The following is a 22624-nucleotide window of genomic DNA, read 5'->3' on the forward strand; positions in this document are numbered from 1 at the left end:
CTGGTGTTGTATGTGGATGACCTCTTTCTAACAGGTGCAGACCCTCTCATTCACAAATGTAAGAGGGAGGTGGCATCTGAATTTGAAATGAAGGACCAAGGACTTGAAGTGTGGCAGAAGCCAAGGGAAATTTTCTTATCTCAAGAAAAATATGTGGTAAAGATATTGGAAAGATTCGGTATGATGGACTGCAAGCCTGTGACTACCTCGAGGATCTTAACTTTTAGAAGTTATATGGTAGTGATGTCGGATCAGATTTGGGAAATGCCTCTGAGTTTCATAAACTCATTCGCATTGATGTTCTTGGTGAACCTCCATCCAAACATATGTTTTGCAGTTAACATTGTGAGCTCATATTTGGTTGAGCCTCACTGCATTGACGCCAAGAATCTTCTGAGATATCTTCGTGGTACAATGGGTTAAGATACACTGCCGGAGATGTAAGACTACTTGGATATACTGATGCTGATTGGGCAGGCAGTGTGGTGGACCATAAGAGCACTTCCAGGTGCTGTTTCACATTGGGATTTGCTTCGATATCCTGGATGAGAAGGAAGCAGAAGTCAGTGGCTTTGAGCACCGCCGAAGCAGAATATATTGCTGCTAGCATGACCTCGTGTGAGGCAGTCTGGTTGCGAAAGCTCTTCAGTGCGCTGTTTGGATTTACATTGGATACCACTGTGATTCTCTGTAACAACCAGAGGTGGGATTTGATTATTGAGGAATCCCGTATTCTTAGATTGCTCCAGCAGATAAACATCATCTGGGATATGGCAAGTCAATGAGCAAGAAGGTTCCATCGCATTAAGATGATGTACAGGTCGATACACCTTGTCAAAGCCCCGAGGAAAGATCTAATCTGTGATTTTCCCAAACGACTTGGAGTCATCAAGAAATCCTTGTACAAGGGTCCTGCATGTTGCATACATTGAGCTCTAGGAGCTCTGAGGGCTTGCGGTTCCTACTGGAGCAACATATGACCACAGGGTGACTTACCCTCCCCTGGTGGTGCACACTGGGACAAGATGATTCGCTCTCTTGTGGAACAGGATGATTCGCTCTCCTGTGTAGCAGGATGATTAGTTCTCCTATGAGGCCTGGATTGATGTGTTCTCCATGGCAGCCTGGATTGATGTGTTCTCCACGACGATTGTAGCAGGATTGATGTGTTCTCCTGTGAGGACAGGATTGATTAGTTCTCCTGTCGAGGCATCCTACCCATGCAGTTTGGGACTCATGGGAAGTACCTCTCATCTGATCAATGAGCAGGGAAATGAAGTTAGGGACCATAGTAGTACCGATGGACGCATCGTTGTATCTACCATACTCCCTACGCTAGGATGACCTCCATTGATCTTGGATCAATGATACAGGTCTGGGACCAGTGGTAGGAGTTGTACCATACTATGACGCTGACTTCGGGTCGGTTGAGACTGGTCTGGGACCAGTGGTACATACTTCGAGACTGACTTCGTGCCAGTGCAGTAATGGTCTGGGACCAGTGGGAGTGGTACATACTATGACATTGACTTCGGGTCAGTTGAGACTGGTATGGGACCAGTGGTACACTCTCTTAGACTGCCATACTGGTCTGGGACCAGTGGTAGGAGTTGTACCATACTATGACGCTAACTTCGGGTCGGTTGAGACTAGTCTGGGACCAGTGGTACATACTCCGAGACTGACTTCGTGTCAGTGCAGTACTGGTCTGGGACCAGTGAGAGTGGTACATACTATGACGTTGACTTCGGGTCGGTTGAGACTGGTCTGGGACCAGTGGTACACTCTCTGAGACTGCAATACTGGTCTGGGACCAGTGGTAGGAGTGGTACTTACTATGAAGCTGACTTCGGGTCGGCTGACACTGGTCTGGGACTAGTGGTACGCACTCTGAGACTGACTTTGAGTCAGTGGAGGATGTGGAGTTGTACTCACTATGACGCTGACTTCGGGTTGGTTGAGACTAGTCTGGGACCAGTGGTACATACTCTGAGACTGACTTTGAGTCAGTATGATACATCCTCGATCATTTCTTCTTCTTCATAATTCGGACAAAACCAGAGCAGAACAGAACAATGCAAGAGCAGCGCAGAACAGAGCAAAACAGTACAGATCAGTGCAGGGCAGAACAAGACAAAGCAGAACAGGCAGAGTAGAGCAAAGTAGGGCAAGGGTCAGGTTGTACAGGGCAGTGCATTTGATGGATGAATAGTAACGACCGATAGACAGATTGCAAATGAAGTTCTCCATGGTTGAGAGGGAGTGTTAAAATTGGCAACCAGGGCAAAACTTCATGTGGGTCATCTTATTCATGGCTGATAATATTTTTATTAGATTCCTCTTGTCGAGAGGTGTAGGATTGATATAAAAATCATCCGATTCCGATAAGTATTCATGGAGATATGAATTTATTTTGATTATGGAATTATTATCAAGCCGACCTACAACTCATGTAGGCTAAGAAGCCCAACAGTCGCATCTATTCACCCACCAACATTGTGTATAAATATAAGAATTTTCCTCATTTGGACTCACTCATCTCATCACATCTCTCTCTCTCTCTACTACGCAAAAATGAGTCTCTTCTCTACTGCGCTGAAATGGGTCTCTCTCACACATGTGAAGCCGGAAGCTGTTGAATTTGAAGCTGCAACTGCAGAAATAAAGATTGACTTGCATGGCCTAAAAGATCTCCTCTTTGGAACTGCGTTGTAGGTTCATCTGAACCTCCTCTGAAAGACGCAACTTTTGGTGGTGGAATGAAGTCAATCCGATGAACGGTTTGCAAGATATCGACTGCCCTAGTTTGAAGCCGGAAACTGCTGAAACTGACGCTGCAACTGCAGAAGTAAAGATTGACTTGCGTGGCCTAAAATATCTCCTCTTTGGAACTGTGTTGTAGGTTCATCTGAACCTCCTCTGAAAGCCGCAACTTTTGGTGGTGGAATGAAGTCAATCCGACGAACAGTTTGCAAGAAATCGTCTGCCCTAGTTTGATAATGAAGCCTCTAATGCTGATGCTATTGATCTAGGGTTTGCTACTGCTAATATGAATCAGATTTATTGTACTATTTCTCTCTGCTGAATTATTGAAGATAAAAGAAGATTTGATCAAATGGTTTCCCCACACATTGTAGGGTTTGTCCCTAGCTAGCCGCCACATCTTGTGTCTCTTGTCTTGGCTTGTTTTCTGTCAATCGTTTAATGTTCTATCTGCACTTTACTTTATGTACATGTGATTGCTAATCTTTGGAATATAATAAGGAAAAAAGTAAACTGTTATAAGCATAGAACATACCATAACTTAACAGGCATTAACAAACTTGCAACGACCCTTTGAAGTGGAGAAAAATGTGCGTGGGTATGCTATGGGAGATGTCTTGATGCGGGGAGGAAGGCTTGTATGCTATCATTCTGAAGTATTTCATGGGGCAGTGCTTAACAACCTTACCTACGACAAGGAGATCTATGTCATGGTGTAAGCTGTGAAGAAGTGGAAGCACTATCTAATGGAAAAGGAAACAATAATCCACACAGATCACCAGCAATTATAGTTCTTGCAGGCCCAGAGTAAGCTACAATAGACCAGGCATTACAAGTGGATTGGGTTACAACAGTTTCATTTAGTGATCAAGTAAAAGAAGAGAAGCACAAACAAGTTGGCCGACATGCTTTCAAGGTCGCCCACATCAAAGATTACAACTTTGGGGGCTCTCATGCACATGGAAACATTCACCCATGACGAATACATAGAGACATAATCCGAGGATGAGGACTTCAAGGTGTATCAACAGTTGTAGAGTTAGAGTCATGTGCACGATGGCGACAACATTGTTGAATACCATCTCCAGGAAATGCTACTCTACAGTTGGATAGGCTATGTGTTCCTAAAGGTGAACGATTGTCGCTGATTAGAGAGGCTCACACCTCCAAGGTTGCAGGGCACTTCGGTGTAGGGAAGATCCAGGATGCAAGAGCAAGTAGCTAGGTTCATAAGGTGATGCATGCTCTGTTGTACCAACAAGCCTAGCAACAGGAAACATGGTCTATATCATCTTTTACCAGTAGCTACTCGTCCTTGGGAAAGCATTTCCATGGACTTAGTGGGAGGTTTACCAATAACCAAGAAGGGACATGACTATCTTTTCGTGGTAGTAGACAGGTTCAGCAAGATGTGTGTTCTGATGCCCTGTAAAAAGACCATCGGCGGGCAATAAGCAACAAACTTGTTCTTTGGATAGGTCTAGGTGCACTTTGGGATACCAAGGAGCATCATTTCAAACATGGATACAAGATTTCTTAATGCATTCTAGACTACATTATGGGAGAAGATGGACACAAAGTTGAAGAGATCTACAACGTTCCATCCACAGACAAATGGACAGACAAAAGTAGTCAACAAGACTTTGGTGTAGCTTTTGAGTGGATACAACCAAAAGCATCCAAATACCTGGGATGAAATATGGGATTTATACAACATTCTTATAACAGAGCATTGCACACTTCTACAGGAAAGTCCCCATTTAAAGTTTGCTTTGGATATTTGCCACCTTCACCTTTGGATATTACATATGGGCAGCAAGGAGGAGTGACGGAAGATATTATAGGAGATGCTTTAAGGGCTGCAAAATTTATAGAGAAGATTAGGCAGATCCATCTATAGGTACAAGAAACTCTACTGAAGTCACATGATAAGTACAACGCTAGACATGATCAACATAGAATAAAGAAGTCAGTCAATGTGGGAGACAGAGTATGGTTACAATTGAACAAGGAGAGGTTGCAGGGACTTGGTAAGACAATCAAGGCTCTGAGGTATGGTCCCTTTGAGATACTGGAAAAGGTGGGTGATAATGCTTATCGACTCAATTTACCGCCACATATGCGCATTTATTCAGTTGTGAATGTAGAGAATTTGAAACTCTATGAGCCTTCCATGCTAGACCAAGAAGAGGGACATGTCCTACCTTCTGTGGAGGATTTGGCACCAGATGCTCAGGCAGAGTTGACAGAAGATACAATTTTGCAATTGAGGTCCAGAACTACAAGACAGGGTCAACATGACCTTTGGCAAATTGGGTTGAATAGACAACTTCTAGGCAAAGCTAAATGGTACACTAGAGAGAAAGTGGAGGAAAAATTTCCTCACTTCATTCATTAGAAGCTTTTGGGGACCAAAATCCTCCCAAAATGGGGAGGTGTGATCCAGATTAGATCATTATATTGTTTGTCATCCATCTCGATGCATTTGGAATAAGGTGGAGGAATCATCTCATGGGACCATTTTTATCGGCAGGACCCGGTTTGGAAAAACAAGGTCTAAAACCTTCTGGAAACATTTTGACGCATCAAATGATGTTTTTTTGGGGGTAAAACTGTCGCTTTAGTGATGCACCATTTCATGTTATTCTACACAGATATTTCCAACGACGCAAGAAGAGAGTCAATCAAAGTCCGTATGCAAAAGTTATGCCACTCAGAGGTTGACCTACTTGTCTTCACACCTATAGTTTGAGAGGATGTCACGTCAGCCTTCATTATTCATGGAAAAGGGGCTAGCCATGTGATTAAGATGTAAAAGACTCTAGAAGAGTCTATATTATAACTCTAGTTAAGAGGATGTAGTCAAAATTAACTGCTAGTACGCTATTGGGTTGTGTTATAACCAGGCCACTAGGAGGAAGATGCATTCCATTCTTTCAAGAGCATTTTGTTCCATAGTTGAGCGAAGATAAGCAGGAGAGATAGGAGGTAGAAGACACAGAGAGGAATTGTGCACTGTAGAAGCCCACAAGCCACAGGTATTACTTCTTTGTACCTGCAGCGATATTTCCAAACAGAGAGAAAGCGAAGTAACCTCACCTTCTAGCTGGGTTTTCTCTCGAAAGGGTTTTCTAGAGAGCATATCCTGTGTCTTATGTGTGTGTGTGAGCTTATTTTGTCATTCTCTACTTTTCTACATAATTTCCATTCACATGCATCACTAATTACAATTAAATCTACAGATCTAGAATTTTAATAAAGCTGTAATAGTGTAAAATTTCAATATTTTAGTATATTATTATTAGATTTGTTGTGACGAACTGTCCAGTGGAATATCCACAACAGTTTACAAATCATCCAAAATAATAATACATGCTACTTTAATATCTACTTAATAAAAGAAAGACAAAAATTTATAAAGAACCTGACAAAGATGAGACTTTCTTCAATTGTAAAGATCCTTGGGATCTTCTACTTTCGACTTCTTCTCAGGTTCTCCTCTTTCCTCAACTATGTGAGCTTCACTTCTTTCCTTTTCTTGTTTACTTTATTGTTTGGCCAATCCCTTTTAAAGTTTCCATACTAGTTGCATCCAAAGCATTGAATCTTGGACATGTCTATGTTCTTCTTGGACTTTCCAAACTTCCCTTTCCTCAACTTCTTGATTATTGTAATGAAAGCTTGGGATCTTTCATTTGATTTACTTTCATCCTTTGCCCTGATCCTAGATTCTTCTAAGATACATTGAGCCCACAATTCATCAAAAGGTGTAGAGTCTTTCTTTGAGTAGATTCTTGTCGCAAAACTACTCCAATTAGGTCGCAAAAAATTTAATACAAATAGTCATCTCAAACTTTGTTACAATCTCCCCAAGCGCTTGCAAATGATCTCTTATTTGTGATATCTTCATTATATATAGGTGGCCATGTCTTCATCATTTGATTTCCTTATTCTAATTAGTTGATTCCTCAAGGAAATATTTTGACCTTGTGTATTATGGAGTACACCTTTACCAACTTATCATGCATAGCCTTTGATGTCTTTACATCAACAACAAAGGGAACAAGATGATCTTTGATGGACTCAACAATGATCCTTTGTGCCCTTCTCCCGTTTTGTACTTTGCTGACTCTTGAGTCTTTTCTTTGTTTAGTACAACTACTTCTCCATGCACATACTCAATCACATCATTCTCTGTGGGTGCCAAGTCAATCCTTTTCTTCCATGCTAGGAAGTTTGCTGACCCAACTAGCTTGTTGCTTTCATTTAGCCATGTTATCTGTAGATTGAGACAGAATACAATATACTGCTTACTTTGTTAACCAAGAGTCCTCCTTGATGATGTCTCCAACTACCTTGAAGTTTTCAAGACCTCCAAGGAGACATCAAAGATGCCCTAGATTGATATCTTTTAGGATGCCTTCAACAATGCTATCTTTAATAACTTCAAAAAGTGAATGATGATCCCAAAACTCCTTGCCGCTTCTTTCTTTTTCAAGATGAAGTATACTAGAGAACTTTCAATGAGAACTTTATTCTTTCTTCAATGAGAGCTTGATGATGGGGTCTTTTACAAAGTAGCATCCATCCTTTTAGGTCAATAGGCATTCTTCTTCTTTCCTTATGTCCTCCTTGCAAATGATTCCCCTTGACAAGAAACCTTTTCTTTGTATCTTTTCAATTTCCTTCTCTTGTTCACCTTAAACTCTGATACCACGTTGGAGAATGCAATAGGGCAATTATTAATTCAATTTCTCCTTAATATTAATAACTGTTTATGAACTTTATTTATCTTCTTGCGTTTTTTAATTGGATCTTTTTCATCAAACATTTATCAAGTGAAAAAATAGCAAGGACAATGGACACAAAAATTAAGCTCCAAGCTAGGGAAAAACCCCTCCAAGGGGAAAACCTAAAAAAACTTCCTAAAAAAAACTCTCCTTATAGAATCTGCTTCAAATGAGAAAACCAAGACCCAAACCTCAAGACCAAAGCCTCCTCCAAGAAGCTTTGGTTAGCGCTCCAAGAAGCCCTTCCAATTAGGTCAAAGTCCAACCAAGTCAACAACAGTCAAACCCTTCTAGCATTGCACCAAATTCAAAATTTCGCCCCCCAGCTTCAGGACTTCAGACCTACATTAGGTCTGCAACTTCAAACCCTACAACAACTCAATATCTTCACACGTGTGAGAGAGTTAGGGCAAAACCTTGATCAAAAACTTAATTTTCTTTCCTTCTTTCAATTTCTCCTCCTTGTCTTCCTGCTTGGATTTCACACCCTAGATCAAACTTCTTGATTGCAAATCGAACTTGTTGCCGAATGAGGTCGAATAACTTTTATTTATACTCATCTGTGGAGGTCGAATAGCCCTCTTTGGGTTGAATTGTACTAGGAGGCTTATTTTGGTTGTCTCGACTCAAAATAAATTATTTTTCATTGTACAACTTGCCCAAATGAGTCTTATATACATGACATTGTCCCTCTTGACTCATGACAATAAATCTTATAACATAGCAAACCCTAGAAGCATGAAGAACATGCTTTACCAAGAAGACCAATCAAAAGAAGCATGAAACCCATGCTTTAAAATAATAATTTTCTTTCTTCTTTTGCTTATTACATAAGATATACATATTGACACGAGTACAATTACAATTATGAAGACCGGAACTAGTTACATTTTCCAACACATCACAGTATCAAGTAACAACCACTTTTAACTCATCATCAATGTCTTTTATTACCCATCAGTTTTGCCAAAATTTCACCTTTTTATTGGTGTGAGTGATGCCATAAATAAGATACTATGAATCGTTCCGAGCTATACTCAGCGGTTCTATTCTGTGTACTATTTGTGCCCGGGGGCTGCTTCAGATGAAGAGGGCATGGGATTACTATTGGAACATGAAGAATTTTTCCAAATTTGGCACTATCAATGAGAACACCACCACATCTTGAAACAAGAAAAGTTGACTTATCACCAATAATCACTTCCTCACCATTATGCTAACATCAATAATCAAAGAAAATGCTTTGGTGTTTTGTCATATGTCAGAGCTACAAAGTTGTTAATCCATTCCTATGAAGTGGAGGACCAATATGCACGTTGATAGACAAATATGCATTGTACAATGGATATAATAGGTGCCATAAGACCTTTATAATATTCTAAAAAAAAAAAATAGGGTTTTTACTTATAGAACCACTACAAAAAAACCTTAGCCAAGAAAGCCCCATTTTTGCATCATAAGATATGATGCCACTAGCCAATAGTTTTCAAATCAGCCAAGAGAATTGAGACAATGAGGTTCACACCACCACTAATACCATGTTGAGATTCTCAAATGAATGTCACCACTAATACCATGTTGAGATTCTCAAATGAATATATGGTATTATATGGAAGCAAAACAAACCCAAAATTTTTAGTAAATCACTAGTGTGATAGAGGGAGATAACCTCAGTGTGCTAGAGAGAGAGAAATATGCCTAAGTATAAATCTGCTGAACAAGAAATGCCCTAGTACAAAAAAGAAGAAATGACAAGCACAAGAGAAGACCAAAGATATAGGTGCCCTTAAAAATAAAACACTTTATAAGAGCAATCAATAAGATCACAAGAGGAGATTATACAAATGAGAGATTGAAAAAGTGAGGTATCACTTCAAGAAGGAAGGTGTCCATTCCAGTGGGGGTTTTCGGTTGACAATGTAAGGGCATACACCCAAAGATATAGGTGCCCTTAAGCATAAAACACTTTATAAGAGCAATCAATAAGATCACAAGAGAAGATTATACAAATGAGAGATTGAAAAAGTGAGGTATCACTTCAAGAAGGAAGGTGTCCATTCCAGTGGGGGTTTTCGGTTGACAATGTAAGGGCATACACCCTAAGAGGATTATTGAGCCTACATATCAAATTTGACTAGGTTGACCTTCACCATACCTAGTAATACAATAAACTAATAAAGAATACAACTGTAACAATAATCACAAGTAATAATAATGCATGAGTTGTGGCCATATGTACAGAATGCATTAAAAGTTCCAACACAATTGCATAAAGAAGAGCATCAATCTGAGCATACTCAAATCCATTTCAACGAGAAATGATGATCATTTACTTCAAGAACACCAAAAAAAACCTCATTTGTTGCTCATTTATTTGATTTATTCAGTTATTATTTGCTGAAATGAAGCTTCTTGCTTTAGTTTTTTGTTATATGTATCTTCTTGTCTTCACTTGAAATATCATTTCCACCCATTTTAACCAGAATTAATCTCGTGATCATTTATACATATCCTATGACAAGATTGCAGACACTTGCCATTGTAGCTCTTCTTTCTTAAGTTAGCTGCCAATTGTCAACTAACAAACATTAAGCATCAATCTCCCTGAAAACGTTATTTCCTACGCAAATTCACTCAGATATTTACAACGTAGAAAATGCAAGATAGGCAGTGTTGCAACAAATGAGTTAATTTCCACTGGAAAAGTAGCCCCATGGCATAAGATTTCTCTCCTAATGTCCATCATAGCTAGCGTACAATCTTTCATATTAATTTCATATTAATCTAATGACACTTAAATAATAAGTGAAAAACAACTCTATGACCTGAAGTACAACTTGCTCTAACAATTCTGTACAAGGTGCGGGGCATGCTACATTGGACAATTGACATGGGTGTGAAGAATAGTGTCCCAAGTAAATAGGTTATAATCTATTGGACATACAAACAAGGCATCAGCATGAAGCACCATCTGCGCCATCATGCAGAGCACAGCATACAGTCGCCTTATGATGCCCTTGATATGTTCTGATGGCTTCTCCAGTTGATAGGTCCCACAGTCTTGCAGTTGAATCTGAGGAAGCTGCAGATAAACAAAGTTTAGATAACCAAGTTACAGCCCATGATTCAAACAATGAAATTTCAGTACTGTTACAATATAAAGAAAAGAGTAAATTTTCCTAATAGAGGAAATTACAAACCAGTAACAAGGAAAGCTCCATCAACAGAAAATACGCAATCCCAAACCCAACGTTGATGTCCTGCATCACATGACAAGTGCGTAAAGCCTACATATATGTGCCAGAAAATTTTACATTGCAAAAATGAATGCCAGGAGATGACACAGGTATTTCTCTTTCTAAGAAAATAGTGCTGCAAATCCAACTCCAAGATATTGAGTATTGAGAAGCATCAAAGTTTACAGTAATAACAACCTGTTAGTGTACGCTCCAGAGTGAAGCCATCAACATTCCAGATCTTTACAGTTTGGTCAGATGATGTTGTTGCCAAATACCTGTAACACAGCATCTTTATAGACTAACCTGTTGAATCTTAAACATATGCAAATATGTAAAATACCTCCAAATATTGCAGCTAGCATCTTGATTTGGTCAAGACAGCTGGCATTGAGCATATAGCAATTACAATTCTTTCTGTCAGAGTATATACAAGAAAAACAAAAGGATGGCAAATGCTAAACAAAACTGCTGTTTTTCAAGTTGGGACTTGTGACAAATTAGCATTATTAGCTTACCCACGCCAATGTCACAATCAAGATTATCATAAATATTTCCATGATTAGAATGGAGCTTTGTCATACATTATGGAACATGTTCCTATCTCATTAATTAATAAAATTTGATTTTGACTTCATCGAACAAAAGACAAATGGGCACAATTCCTGCAGGAGATATAAATGTGGTATTCATGAAGGGAAAATGGTGCAAATCAAGAATTTTGGTAGTGGGAAAGCAAAGTTGAGTAGATGTGAGATTGGCTGCTTGACTTGACAGTGGATGCCCTTTTACCGAGCTAGGTTAATGATAATGTACATAGAGTCCTGGTAGGTGACCAGCAAAAGGCATAATAGACATGGGAAATTTGATTCTGTGGTCAGACATGTGAAGTTGTGAACTAAGCATGGTGACCAGAGAAATATTCTGCTGGTACCTTAGGATGTTTGTCCTATGTGTAGAAATTTCTGTCTCTGTAGAATTTTGCTCCTAGTCACATCTCTAACAAAAGTTTGATAAGAATAATTGGATGTGAAAGGACTCTCTCCTTACTCTATACAAAGGCCAACAATACATATGTGGGTCTTTACCCTTACAAGCATCCTACAAAGACACGTGTAGGCTCACACCTACGGACTGCTACACTCCAAGGATGCACATGTCAAGATCCAAGGTGAGGTTGTCCACAAGCAAGACTCAAATGAAAGGATGCTCCATTAGATGTGTCCAATGTTCCTCTTGCAAGTCTCCAATGACTCTAATGAACCTTCTAAGCCATGTAACCCACTAGGTCCCTGTAATTTCCCTTTCTAGAATAAAGCAAACCAACTTGCAATACATTTAAAACCTTGTTTGCAGCATTTTACAAAACAGTTTACATAACAGCCTTTTTATAAACACTTAGCATGCGAAATCAATAACAATTTACAGAAGGATATTTCTTTTAAACACTTAGCAGGCAACTTGAACAAAAACCCTTATACAGCAAGGAACTCAAATCAGTGTTGTGAAAATCGCGATCTAATGAAAAAATCGTGATTTTTTCCTTCTGCCGATCAAATCGCGATTTTTATACGAAAAAATCGCCGGTATTTTTTTTTGCCGATTTTTACTGAAAAAATCGCAATTTTATGAAAAAATCGCAATAAAAATGAAAAAATCACGATAAAAACTTTAAAAAATCGTCGGGGGTCGCAACAGCATAGTTTTATAACTTTTTTTTGGGTTTTTTCATGCAATTTCTTTTGAAAGAAACAAATAATTTTTGAGTGGGGCAGCTTAATGATCAAGTCTAGGCCCTAGTATGGATATGCTATTCATGGTAATGTTAAATTTTTAACATTACCATGAAATGACTCAGGATCTTTGAGAGTGGTTCCAGCCTCATTGGATTTCATATGGAGAAAGTAGAATTTTAGATTTCATTTAAAATTCAGCAGACTTATCAGTTTTTCAAGATTTCAGGATTGGGAGATTGTAATGTTTCCAGGTGACACCACCTGCCCGGGCTACCCCTGCCACCAGTAGAGGACGTGGTCTACCTCCTATAGCTCCTACTTCTAGTTCTTCAGCTTCTAGAGCACATCAGATTCCACTGCCATCTCCACCAGCACAGGCACCAGCGTCTACATCTAGAGGGAAAGGGAAAGTTGTGACATTTTCTCGCAAGAGGGGCAGAGGAAATCAATAGGATTAGACTTTCATTTTATTGTATATGACATTATGACATGATGAGATACATTATCATATTTTTTGTTGATATTTTGAGGCTGAGTTGGGACTCAGGAGTCAGGACTTACTATTCAGGACATGATTCAATGTTATGTGCCACATGCTTCCTTGACCCATCAAGAAAATGCTCCAATTTCTCAATTAAGGATATCGATGTTAAGGATGTCTTTGCCCTTTCTTCATGCAAAGGTTTCAACTTAGGCTCATGTTTTGTGGGTAGTTCAACATATTTTTGTACAGAGTTTGTATTCCCCAACCCCAAGGAATGTTGTAACTCTAAAAAAGATAGTCTTCAAAGCTCCCGGAACTTTCCCAAGCTCCCATTGCAGCTCCCTCTGAAAAGGGAACGTTCCCATACAGTTCCAAAGCTCTCGGGAGGGCGGGAACCTTTGGAATGGGTTTTCCAATTCTTGGGAACAGTTCCCGTATAACAGAGATGTCAACAAAAGCATTTAGAATGATGAATTAGATGAATAGAGCATAAAAACATGGATTAAACCATATAACATCAATCATCTAGAAGTTATAATCTTCATCAACCAATGTCCACAAGTTATGAGACCTCATTTGTATAGCATGTATGGGTGCACATAACCAAAATAACATCGATTGGAATCCATCTCTGAACCAAAACTACATCAACAAATAGGCTCTAGATGGCCTATAAAATCCAAAAAAATCATGCTACAACAAATACCTATATATCATCAAAATCATTGCCTATCTTTGGATCAATATCACCCTCTAAGCATTAACATAAGATAGAAAAAACGTAGCATGTCAAGTTAAGTTTTTGTTTGAGTGATGGGTACATTTTTAGTAGGATCATGATAGAGGAGTTCGACAACCAACATCACTAACATCAAGGTACATAGAGGGCTTGGTGCTCTTGATTAAATACGAGTTCCATACCCTAGTACATGGTGAAATCCAATGGAAACATTGCAATCCCTAAAATCCTGAAAAACTGATAAGTCTACTGGATTTTGAGTGAGATCTAAAATTCTACTTTCTCCATATGAAATCCAACGAGGTCAAAACCACTCTCAAACATCTTGAGTCATTTCATGGTAATGTTAAAAATTTAAGTAAAAGGATGAAAATGAAAGATAAAGGGTCATAGGCTTGAATATAGGTTGCACCACTCAAAAACTATTGTTTCTTTGAAAAAATTTGCGTTTGGAACATCTTTGTCAAAAAAGTTTTACGAAAAAACCAACGAGAAATTTTTTTCAGGAGCGCACTCCAGGGTCACTCCTAATTTGCTCCCGCTCGAGGAGTCCTTTGGGAGCAGATTCAAGGGTGGGGGAGTTGCTCCCCCATAGCGCTGGGCTAGAAGCCCTAGACAGATGTTGGGCTTTGTAAGAAATCTAACTCGGAGTTGCCTATGAAGAAATTGAGGCAAAAGACAGAGAGAAAGAAGAGGCAGCTGCAAACAAGGTCGAACGTGTAGGGAGATATTTAGGGCTATCTGCTTCTGAGACTAAGACTAATGTTATTGGGAGGTCATCATTTTTTGTTCCATGAACCAGATGTGGACCACAACCTTCAATAAAGTCAATGATTAACAAAAAAGGAGAAGGAAGAAAAAGACAAACTTATGGGGAGGGGTCTTTACTAGAGTGACTTACCTCTCAACATCAACAAAAAAAATCCATTTTGTCAGACAATGTGTGATGCTATTGTTTTTGTGGACCTACGGTACAAAAGTGCTACATATGAGGAGTTGCAGGGGCCAATCCTTTAAGCAGAAAAGGACATCAACTCTAGATTGGCGGAGTTGAAGCAGTCATGGGAGGTCACTGGATATGCAATGATGCTTGAAGGCTGGATAGATAGGAAGGGTAGAACCCTTCTAAATTTCTTGGTACATTGTTGTTAAAATTGGCAACTAGAGCCAAACTCCATGTGGATCACCTTATTTATGGCTTCTGATATTTTTCTTAGATTCCTCTCATCAAGAGGTGTCGGATTGATCTAAAGATCATCCGATTCCGATAACTATTTATGGAGATATGAATTTATTGTGATTATGGACAAATTGCCAAGGTCGACCAGCAAACTTATGTAGGCTCAGAAGCCCAACAGTCATGTCTATTCAACCTCAACGTTTGCATATAAATACAAGGAGCATTCTCCTCATTTGGACAATTCAATTCACTCATCTTCTCTCTCTCTACCCTACGCATAAAAGGAGCCTCTCTCTCTCACACGTGTGGTTGAAAGGAAGACGTCCTAGGGCAAGGAAGACGCAGAAAGGACGCTAGGGCAGCAAGTCATCTCTTTGACCAATGTTGACCAAGCGTTGACCTTCCAGAGGTGCGGATTGGGTGTGGTTGCCTCTCCTAGGCAAGGCGCAATTTTTGGCACAAAAATCGAGGTGATCTAACCTCTGGTTTGAACGGTATTCACTGCCCTAATTTAGGGCTGCAGTTGACTTCAGAAATCTACATATTCACTGAACTTTTGGGGTTGTTCGAGGACAAGTTGACCAGAAATTGACCAAGCATTTTAGAGGTCAATTTCATCTAGTTTGACCAAGTTTGACTTTGCTGATCTAGGGTTTGCTGCTGCCGATATAAAATTACAGAATTCAGATTTTGTACTATTTCTCTCTGCTGAACTATTGAAGATAAAAGAAGATTTGATCAAAGAGTTTCCCCGCATTGGGCTTTGTCCCTGGCTAGCCACTACATCTTGTGTCTCTTGTCTTGGCTTGTTTCATGTTGATCATTTAATGTTCTATTTGCACTTTACTTGATGTACATGTGATTGCTAATCTATGGCTAATAAGAAGAAAAATAAGTAAACTGCTCTGAGCATAGAACATACTATAATTTAACATGGTATCAGAGCTGAGGTGAAGACAAAGCCCGGGCAAGAACAAGAGCAATCACCAAAGAGAAGGTTGGCAAGGCTATCTGAAATAAATCATGGTGTTCTCAACACACTTCCCTATTGAAGACAAACTCCGTGACAAGTCTGACTATCACGGACTGAAGATGTCTCTCGATCTAACATTAAAAGAACATGAAGTGTTGGACCATGTGAGAGGCAAAATTGTTGAGCCTCCATCAAATGCATCCGCTATTGCTAGGAACAAATGGACCAAGGAAAAGTCAAAGCAAGGAAGATCACCCGAGACTCTATCGACAAGCACTTGTTGGCCTATGTTTCCAAGCTGAACACCTCCAAGGAAATCTGCGATAGACTAGTGAGTTTATTTAAAGTTAATGATGCAAATCAAGTCTTGTTTCTTAGAAATAAGCTGAAGGAAATTAAGAAGGGCAAAGATGAGAGGATTCAAGCATATTTCTTAAGGATCACTGAGATCAAGAACAATCTCCTATCTATTGGGGAAGTAATTCCTAACAGGGAAATCGCACTCGCAACTCTTGGAGGACTACCATCTGAATGGTATATATTCAGGACTACTCTTCTCAACAATAACGTAATTCCTGGATTTGAGGAATTAATGGCCAGATGCATTCAAGAAGAAACAAGGATGGAAGAGCAAGAAATGCTCATACATAAAGGTCATCCCTCTGCTTTTTCTTCTCATACTAAAAGAAGAAACAATTCCGAGGCTAAATTCAAAGGAAAGGCTGGACCTAAGGGTGGAAGAAAAGGACAATGTTACAATTGCAATAAAACAGGTCACTATGCAAGGGAATGCCCTAATAAAAGGGACTCACACCAAGACGATGATCAAAATCCCTCTCAAGGTAATCAAAGGAATGGCAGGTCAAATGGCAGAGGTAAAAGAAGTGTCGGAAATCAAGGAAGAGGACAACCATTCAAGAAGGCAAGAAATACCAGGTATGAATCTAACACTGTTAATGTTAAGTTATGGTATGTTCTATGCTTATAACAGTTTACTTCTTTTTCTTATTATATTCCACCGATTAGCAATCACATGTACATAAAGTAAAGTGCAGATAGAACATTAAACGATCGACAGAAAACAAGCCAAGACAAGAGACACAAGATGTGGCGGCTAGCTAGGGACAAACCCCACAATGTGTGGGGAAACCCTTTGATCAAATCTTCTTTTATCTTCAATAATTCAGCAGAGAGAAATAGTACAATAAATCTGATTCATATCAGCAGTAGCAAACCCTAGATCAGTAGCATCAGCATTAGCGGCTTCATTATCAAACTAGGGCAGACCATATCTCACAAACCGACAGTCGGATTGACTTCATTCCACCACCAAAAGTTTCGGCTTTCAAAGGAGGTTCAGATGAACCTACAGCGCAGTTCCAAAGAGGAGATCTTCTAGGCCACGCAAGTCAATCTTTACTTCTGCAGTTGCAGCTTCAGTTTCAGCAGTTTCCAGCTTCAAACTAGGGCAGTCGATATCTTGCAAACCGTTCGTCGGATTGACTTCATTCCACCACCAAAAGTTGCGGCTTTCAAAGGAGGTTCAGATGAACCTACAGCGCAGTTCCAAAGAGGAGATATTCTAGGCCACGCAAGTCAATCTTTACTTCTGCAGTTGCAGCTTCAGTTTCAGCAGTTTCTGGCTTCAAACTAGGGCAGTCGATATCTTGCAAACCGTTCGTCGGATTGATTTCATTCCACCACCAAAAGTTGCGGCTTTCAAAGGAGGTTCAGATGAACCTACAACGTAGTTCCAAAGAGGAGATCTTCTAGGCCACGTAAGTCAATCTTTACTTTTGCAGTTGCAGCTTCAAATTCAACAGCTTCCGGCTTCACATGTGAGAGAGAGAGAGACCCATTTCAGCGCAGTAGAGAAGAGACTCATATCTACGCAGTAGAGAGAGAGATGTGATGAGATGAGTGAGTCTAAATGAGGAAAAGTCCTCTTATATTTATACACAACGTTGGTGGGTGAATAGATGCGACTGTTGGGCTTCTGAGCCTACATGAGTTGTAGGTCGGCTTGATAATAATTCCATAATCAAAATAAATTCATATCTCCATGAATACTTATCGGAATCGGATGATCTTTATATCAATCCTACACCTCTCGACGAGAGGAATCTAATAAAAATATTATCAGCCATGAATAAGATGACCCACATGAAGTTTTGCCCTGGTTGCCAATTTTAACACTCCCTCTCAACCATGGAGAACTTCATCTGCAATCTGTCTATCGATCGTTACTATTCATCCATCAAATGCACTGCCTTGTACAGCCTGACCCTTGCCCTGCTTTGCTCTATTTTTCCTGTTCTGCTTTGTCTTGTTCTGCCCTGCACTGATCTGTATTGTTTTGTTCTGTTCTGCTCTGCTCTTGCATTGTTCAGTTCTACTCTGCTTTTGTCTGAATTATGAAGAAGAACAAATGATAGAGGATGTATCATACTGACTCAAAGTCAGTCTCAGAGTATGTACTACTGGTCCCAGACCAGTCTCAACCAACCCAAAGTCAGCGTCATAGTGAGTACAACTCCAATGGTCCCAGACCAATATCATCCTCCACTGTCTCAAAGTCAGTCTCAGAGTATGTACCACTGATCCCAGACCAGTCTCAACCGACCCGAAGTCAGCGTCATAGTATGGTACAACTCCTACCACTGGTCCCAGACCAGTATCATTGATCCCAGATCAATGGAGGTCATCCTAGCGTAGGGAGTACGGTAGTTACAACGATGCATCCATCGGTACTACTATGGTCCCTAACTTCATTTCCCTGCTCATTGATCAGATGAGAGGTACTTCCCATGAGTCCCAGACTGCATGGGTAAGATGCCTCGACAGGAGAACTAATCAATCATGTCCTCACAGGAGAACACATCAATCCTGCTACAATTGCCATGGAGAACACATCAATCCAAGCCGCCATGGAGAACACATCAATCCAGGCCTCACAGGAGAACACATCAATCCTGCTACAATCGCCATGGAGAGCACATCAATCCAGGCCTCACAGGAGAACTAATCATCCTGCTACACAGGAGAGCGAATCATCCTGTTCCACAAGAGAGCGAATCATCTTGTCCCACAAGAGAGCGAATCATCTTGTTCCACAAGAGAGCGAATCATCTTGTCCCACAAGAGAGCGAATCATCTTGTTCCACAAGAGGATGAGTCACCCTGTGGTCGTATGTTGCTCCAGTAAGAACCACAAGCCCTCAGAGCTCCCAGAGCTCAATGTATGCAACATGCAGGACCCTTGTACAAGGGTTTCTTGATGACTCCAAGTCGTTTGGGAAAATCACAAATTAGATCTTTCCTCAGGGCTTTGACAAGGTGTATCAACCTGTACATCATCTTAATGCGATGGAGCCTCCTTGCTCATCAACTTACCATATCCCAGATGATGTCTATCTGCTGGAGCAATCGACGAATACGGGATTCCTCAATAATCGAATCCCACCTCTGGTTGTTATAGAGAATCACAGTGGTATCCAATGTAAATCCAAACAGCTTACTGAAGAGCTTTCGCAACCAGACTACCTCACATGAGGTTATGCTAGCAACAATATATCCTGCTTCGGCGGTGCTCAAAGCCACTGACTTCTGCTTCCTGTTTATCCAGGATATCGAAGCAGATCCCAAGGTGAAACAGCACCCGGAAGTGCTCTTACGGTCCACCACACTGCCTGCCCAATCAACATCAGTATATCCAAGTAGTCTCACATCTCCGGCAGTGTATCTTAATCCATGAGAGATTGTGTCCTGAAGACATCTCAGAAGATTCCTGGCATCAATCCAGTGAGGCTCAACCAAATATGAGCTCACAATGTTAACTGCAAAACATATGTTCGGACGGAGGTTCACCAAGAACATCAATGCGAATGAGTTTTTGAAACTCAGAGGCATTTCCCAAGTCTGGTCCGACATCACTACCATATAACTTCTAAAAGTTAAGATCCTTGAGGTAGTCACAAGCTTGCAGTCCATCATACCGAATCTTTCCAATATATTTACCACATATTTTCCTTGAGATAGGAAAATTTCCCTTGGCTTTTGCCACACTTCAAGTCCTTGGTCCTTCATTTCAAATTCAGAGGCCAGCTCCCTCTTACATTTGTGAATGAGAGGGTCTGCACCTGTTAGAAAGAGGTCATCCACATACAATACCGATATGAGAGGCTTGTCATCTTCAACCTTAAAGTAAAGGTTAGGATCGGCTTCACTCCTAGTGAATCCCAGCTTCATCAAGTAGCTAACGATCCTCTCATACCATGCTCGGGGTGCTTGCTTCAGCCCATAGAGAGCTTTCTTCAACCTGCATACATGAGATTTTCGATCATAAATCTCAAATCCTTCGGGTTGCTCCACGTAGACCTCTTCTTTGATCGAGTCATGCAAGAACGCAGTCTTGACATCCATCTGATGTAGGATCCATCCTTGTGAAGCGGCAAGGGCTATGATCGAGCGGATGGTCGTATATCGTTGATACCTATGGGTTTCTTACTTTCACGAAAGGTTCCTCGGGGTGCAGCATGTCCTTCAGCATCATCAAGTAACCCCTTAAGCCATGAAGGCCTCTTCCTAGAAGAGGAAGGCTCATATGGAGGAGGATCAATCGGATCCATGGGTACTTCTACATCAGGCATTGCTTCATCATCCTTTTCTTTCGGTTTCCTGGTGTCGGCTTCTTGAGAGCTCCTCAAAGTCGGAAGATTGATCACCTTGCTGAGAGCCATATCTTCGTCAAAGGTGACATCATGACTAATTATGACTTCCCTTTGACCGGCTACATAGATTCTATAGCCTTTAGTATTTTCACCATAGCCCACGAAAATTCCCTTCTTTCCAGATGCTCCCAATTTATTTCTTTTCTCTTTCGGCACATGAAAGTATACAGGGCTTCCAAAAATTTTAAAATGAGAAACATCAGGTTTCTTACCGGTGAATTTTTCTTCAGGAGTCTTGGAACCCAATGCTTGATGAGGGCATCGATTTTGTACATATACGGCAGTGTTTGTAGCTTCAGCCCATAGAAACTTTGGAAGTCTTTGATCATGTAGCATGGCCCGGACAGCTTCCATCATCGTGTGGTTCTTCCTTCCCACCACACCATTCTGCTCAGGAGTATGTGGTGTAGTAGTCTCCCTCTTAATGCTAGCCTCAGATGTGCCTAAGTGAACCAACTGTAATATATCAGAGGTCTTGCTTTGGCTTGAGGGGAATGGTCCCCTTTTGAGCTTTCCTTCAGCACATCCCGGACATACACCTTCTTTCTCTACTTGGAATTCGGGCATCCCTGTTACCATTTGTCTTACATCGAGTATAGCTTTATAATGAAGGTGGGCAAACCTCTGATGCCAAAGTTCGGACTGAAGAGTTGTGTCACAAGACATGACACCTAGCGGACTTCCATCGACCTATATAATGAATTAACACTAAACCCAAGAGTAAAGGCATCTTTAACATTATTTTTCCATATACATACCTTGCCATCGCTGAAGGTTACCTTGTAGCCTTTGTCTTCCGTTCCTGAGATGGACACTAGGTTCTTTTTGAGGTCAGGTGCATTTAATACATCTTGGAATTTCTGGCCTTCTTGAATGCATGTCCTCTTCCTTGATTCCCAGCTCTCCTCTTACCTTTGCTGTTGAATTTGTCATTCCTATGATTGCCATCAGAGGGATTTTGATCATCGTCCTAGAGTGAGTCCTTTCTATCATGGCACTCCCTTGCATAGTGACTTGCTTTATCGCAAATGTAACATCGTCATTTTCTTCTAGCCTTAGGTCCAGCTTTTCCTTTTGATTTAGTCCCGAAATTATTTCTTTTATGAAAAGAAAAGGCAGCAGGAGGAGCTTTAGGCATGGGCATTTCTTACACTTCTTCCCTTGTTTCTTCTTGAATGCATCTAGCCATTAATTCCTCGAAACCAGGAATTACATTATAGTTCAAAAGAGTAGTCCTGAACACATACCATTCAGATGGTAATCCTTCAAGAGTTGTGAGTGCCATTTCTCTGTCAGTAATAGTTTCCCCAATAGATAGGAGATCGTTCTTGATCTTTGTGATTCTTAAGAAGTATGCTTGCATACTTTCATCTTTACCTTTCTTGATTTCTCTTAAGCTTATTTCTAAGAAACAAAACTTGATTTGCATCATTAACTTTAAATAAACTCACCAGTCTGTCGTAGATTTCCTTGGAGGTGTCTAGATTAGAGATGTAGGCCACCAAGCGCTTGTCGATAGAGTCCCGGATGATCTTCTTTGTTTTGACTTCTCCATTTTTCCATCTGTTCCAGGCAGCAGCAGATGCATTTGATGAAGGCTCAACAATATTGCCTCTTACATGGTCCACCACTCCTTGATCTTCAAGGGTTAGATCGATAGACATCTTCCATCCGTGATAGTCAGCTTTCTCACGGAGCTTGTCTTCGACAGGAAAGAGTGTTGAGGACCCCATAGTTCTTTTAGGATAGCCTTGCCAATCTTCTCTTCAATGATTGCTCTTGCTCTTGCTCGGGCTTTGTCTTCACCTCAGCTCTGATACCATGTAAAGTTATGGTATGTTCTATGCTTATAACAGTTTACTTATTTTTCTTATTATATTCCACTGATTAGCAATCACATGTACATAAAGTAAAGTGCAGATAGAACATTAAACGATCGACAGAAAACAAGCCAAGACAAGAGACACAAGATGTGGCGGCTAGCTAGGGACAA

General features: G+C 40.4%; 1 protein-coding gene across 9 annotated transcripts in view; it reads right to left on the minus strand.

The window, feature by feature from the left end:
- Positions 1-10154: 10154 nt before the first annotated feature.
- Positions 10155-22624, minus strand: part of LST8-1 (Transducin/WD40 repeat-like superfamily protein) — a 204168-nt gene continuing 191698 nt past the window's right edge. For all 9 annotated transcript variants that reach the window (XM_089426447.1, XM_089426433.1, XM_089426444.1 and 6 more), the window contains 3 exons: positions 10988-11067; positions 10754-10813; positions 10155-10635 (listed from right to left, as the gene is read on the minus strand). In XM_089426447.1, the coding sequence (XP_089282573.1) occupies positions 10508-10635; positions 10754-10813; positions 10988-11067 (268 nt within the window). In that variant the 3' untranslated portion in view covers positions 10155-10507. The remainder of the gene's footprint in view (positions 10636-10753; positions 10814-10987; positions 11068-22624) is intronic.

The sequence above is a fragment of the Pinus tabuliformis genome, chromosome 6, assembly GCF_031772625.1.
Source record: "Pinus tabuliformis cultivar Carrire ecotype Pingquan chromosome 6, CPIR1, whole genome shotgun sequence".
NCBI lineage: Eukaryota > Viridiplantae > Streptophyta > Pinopsida > Pinales > Pinaceae > Pinus > Pinus tabuliformis.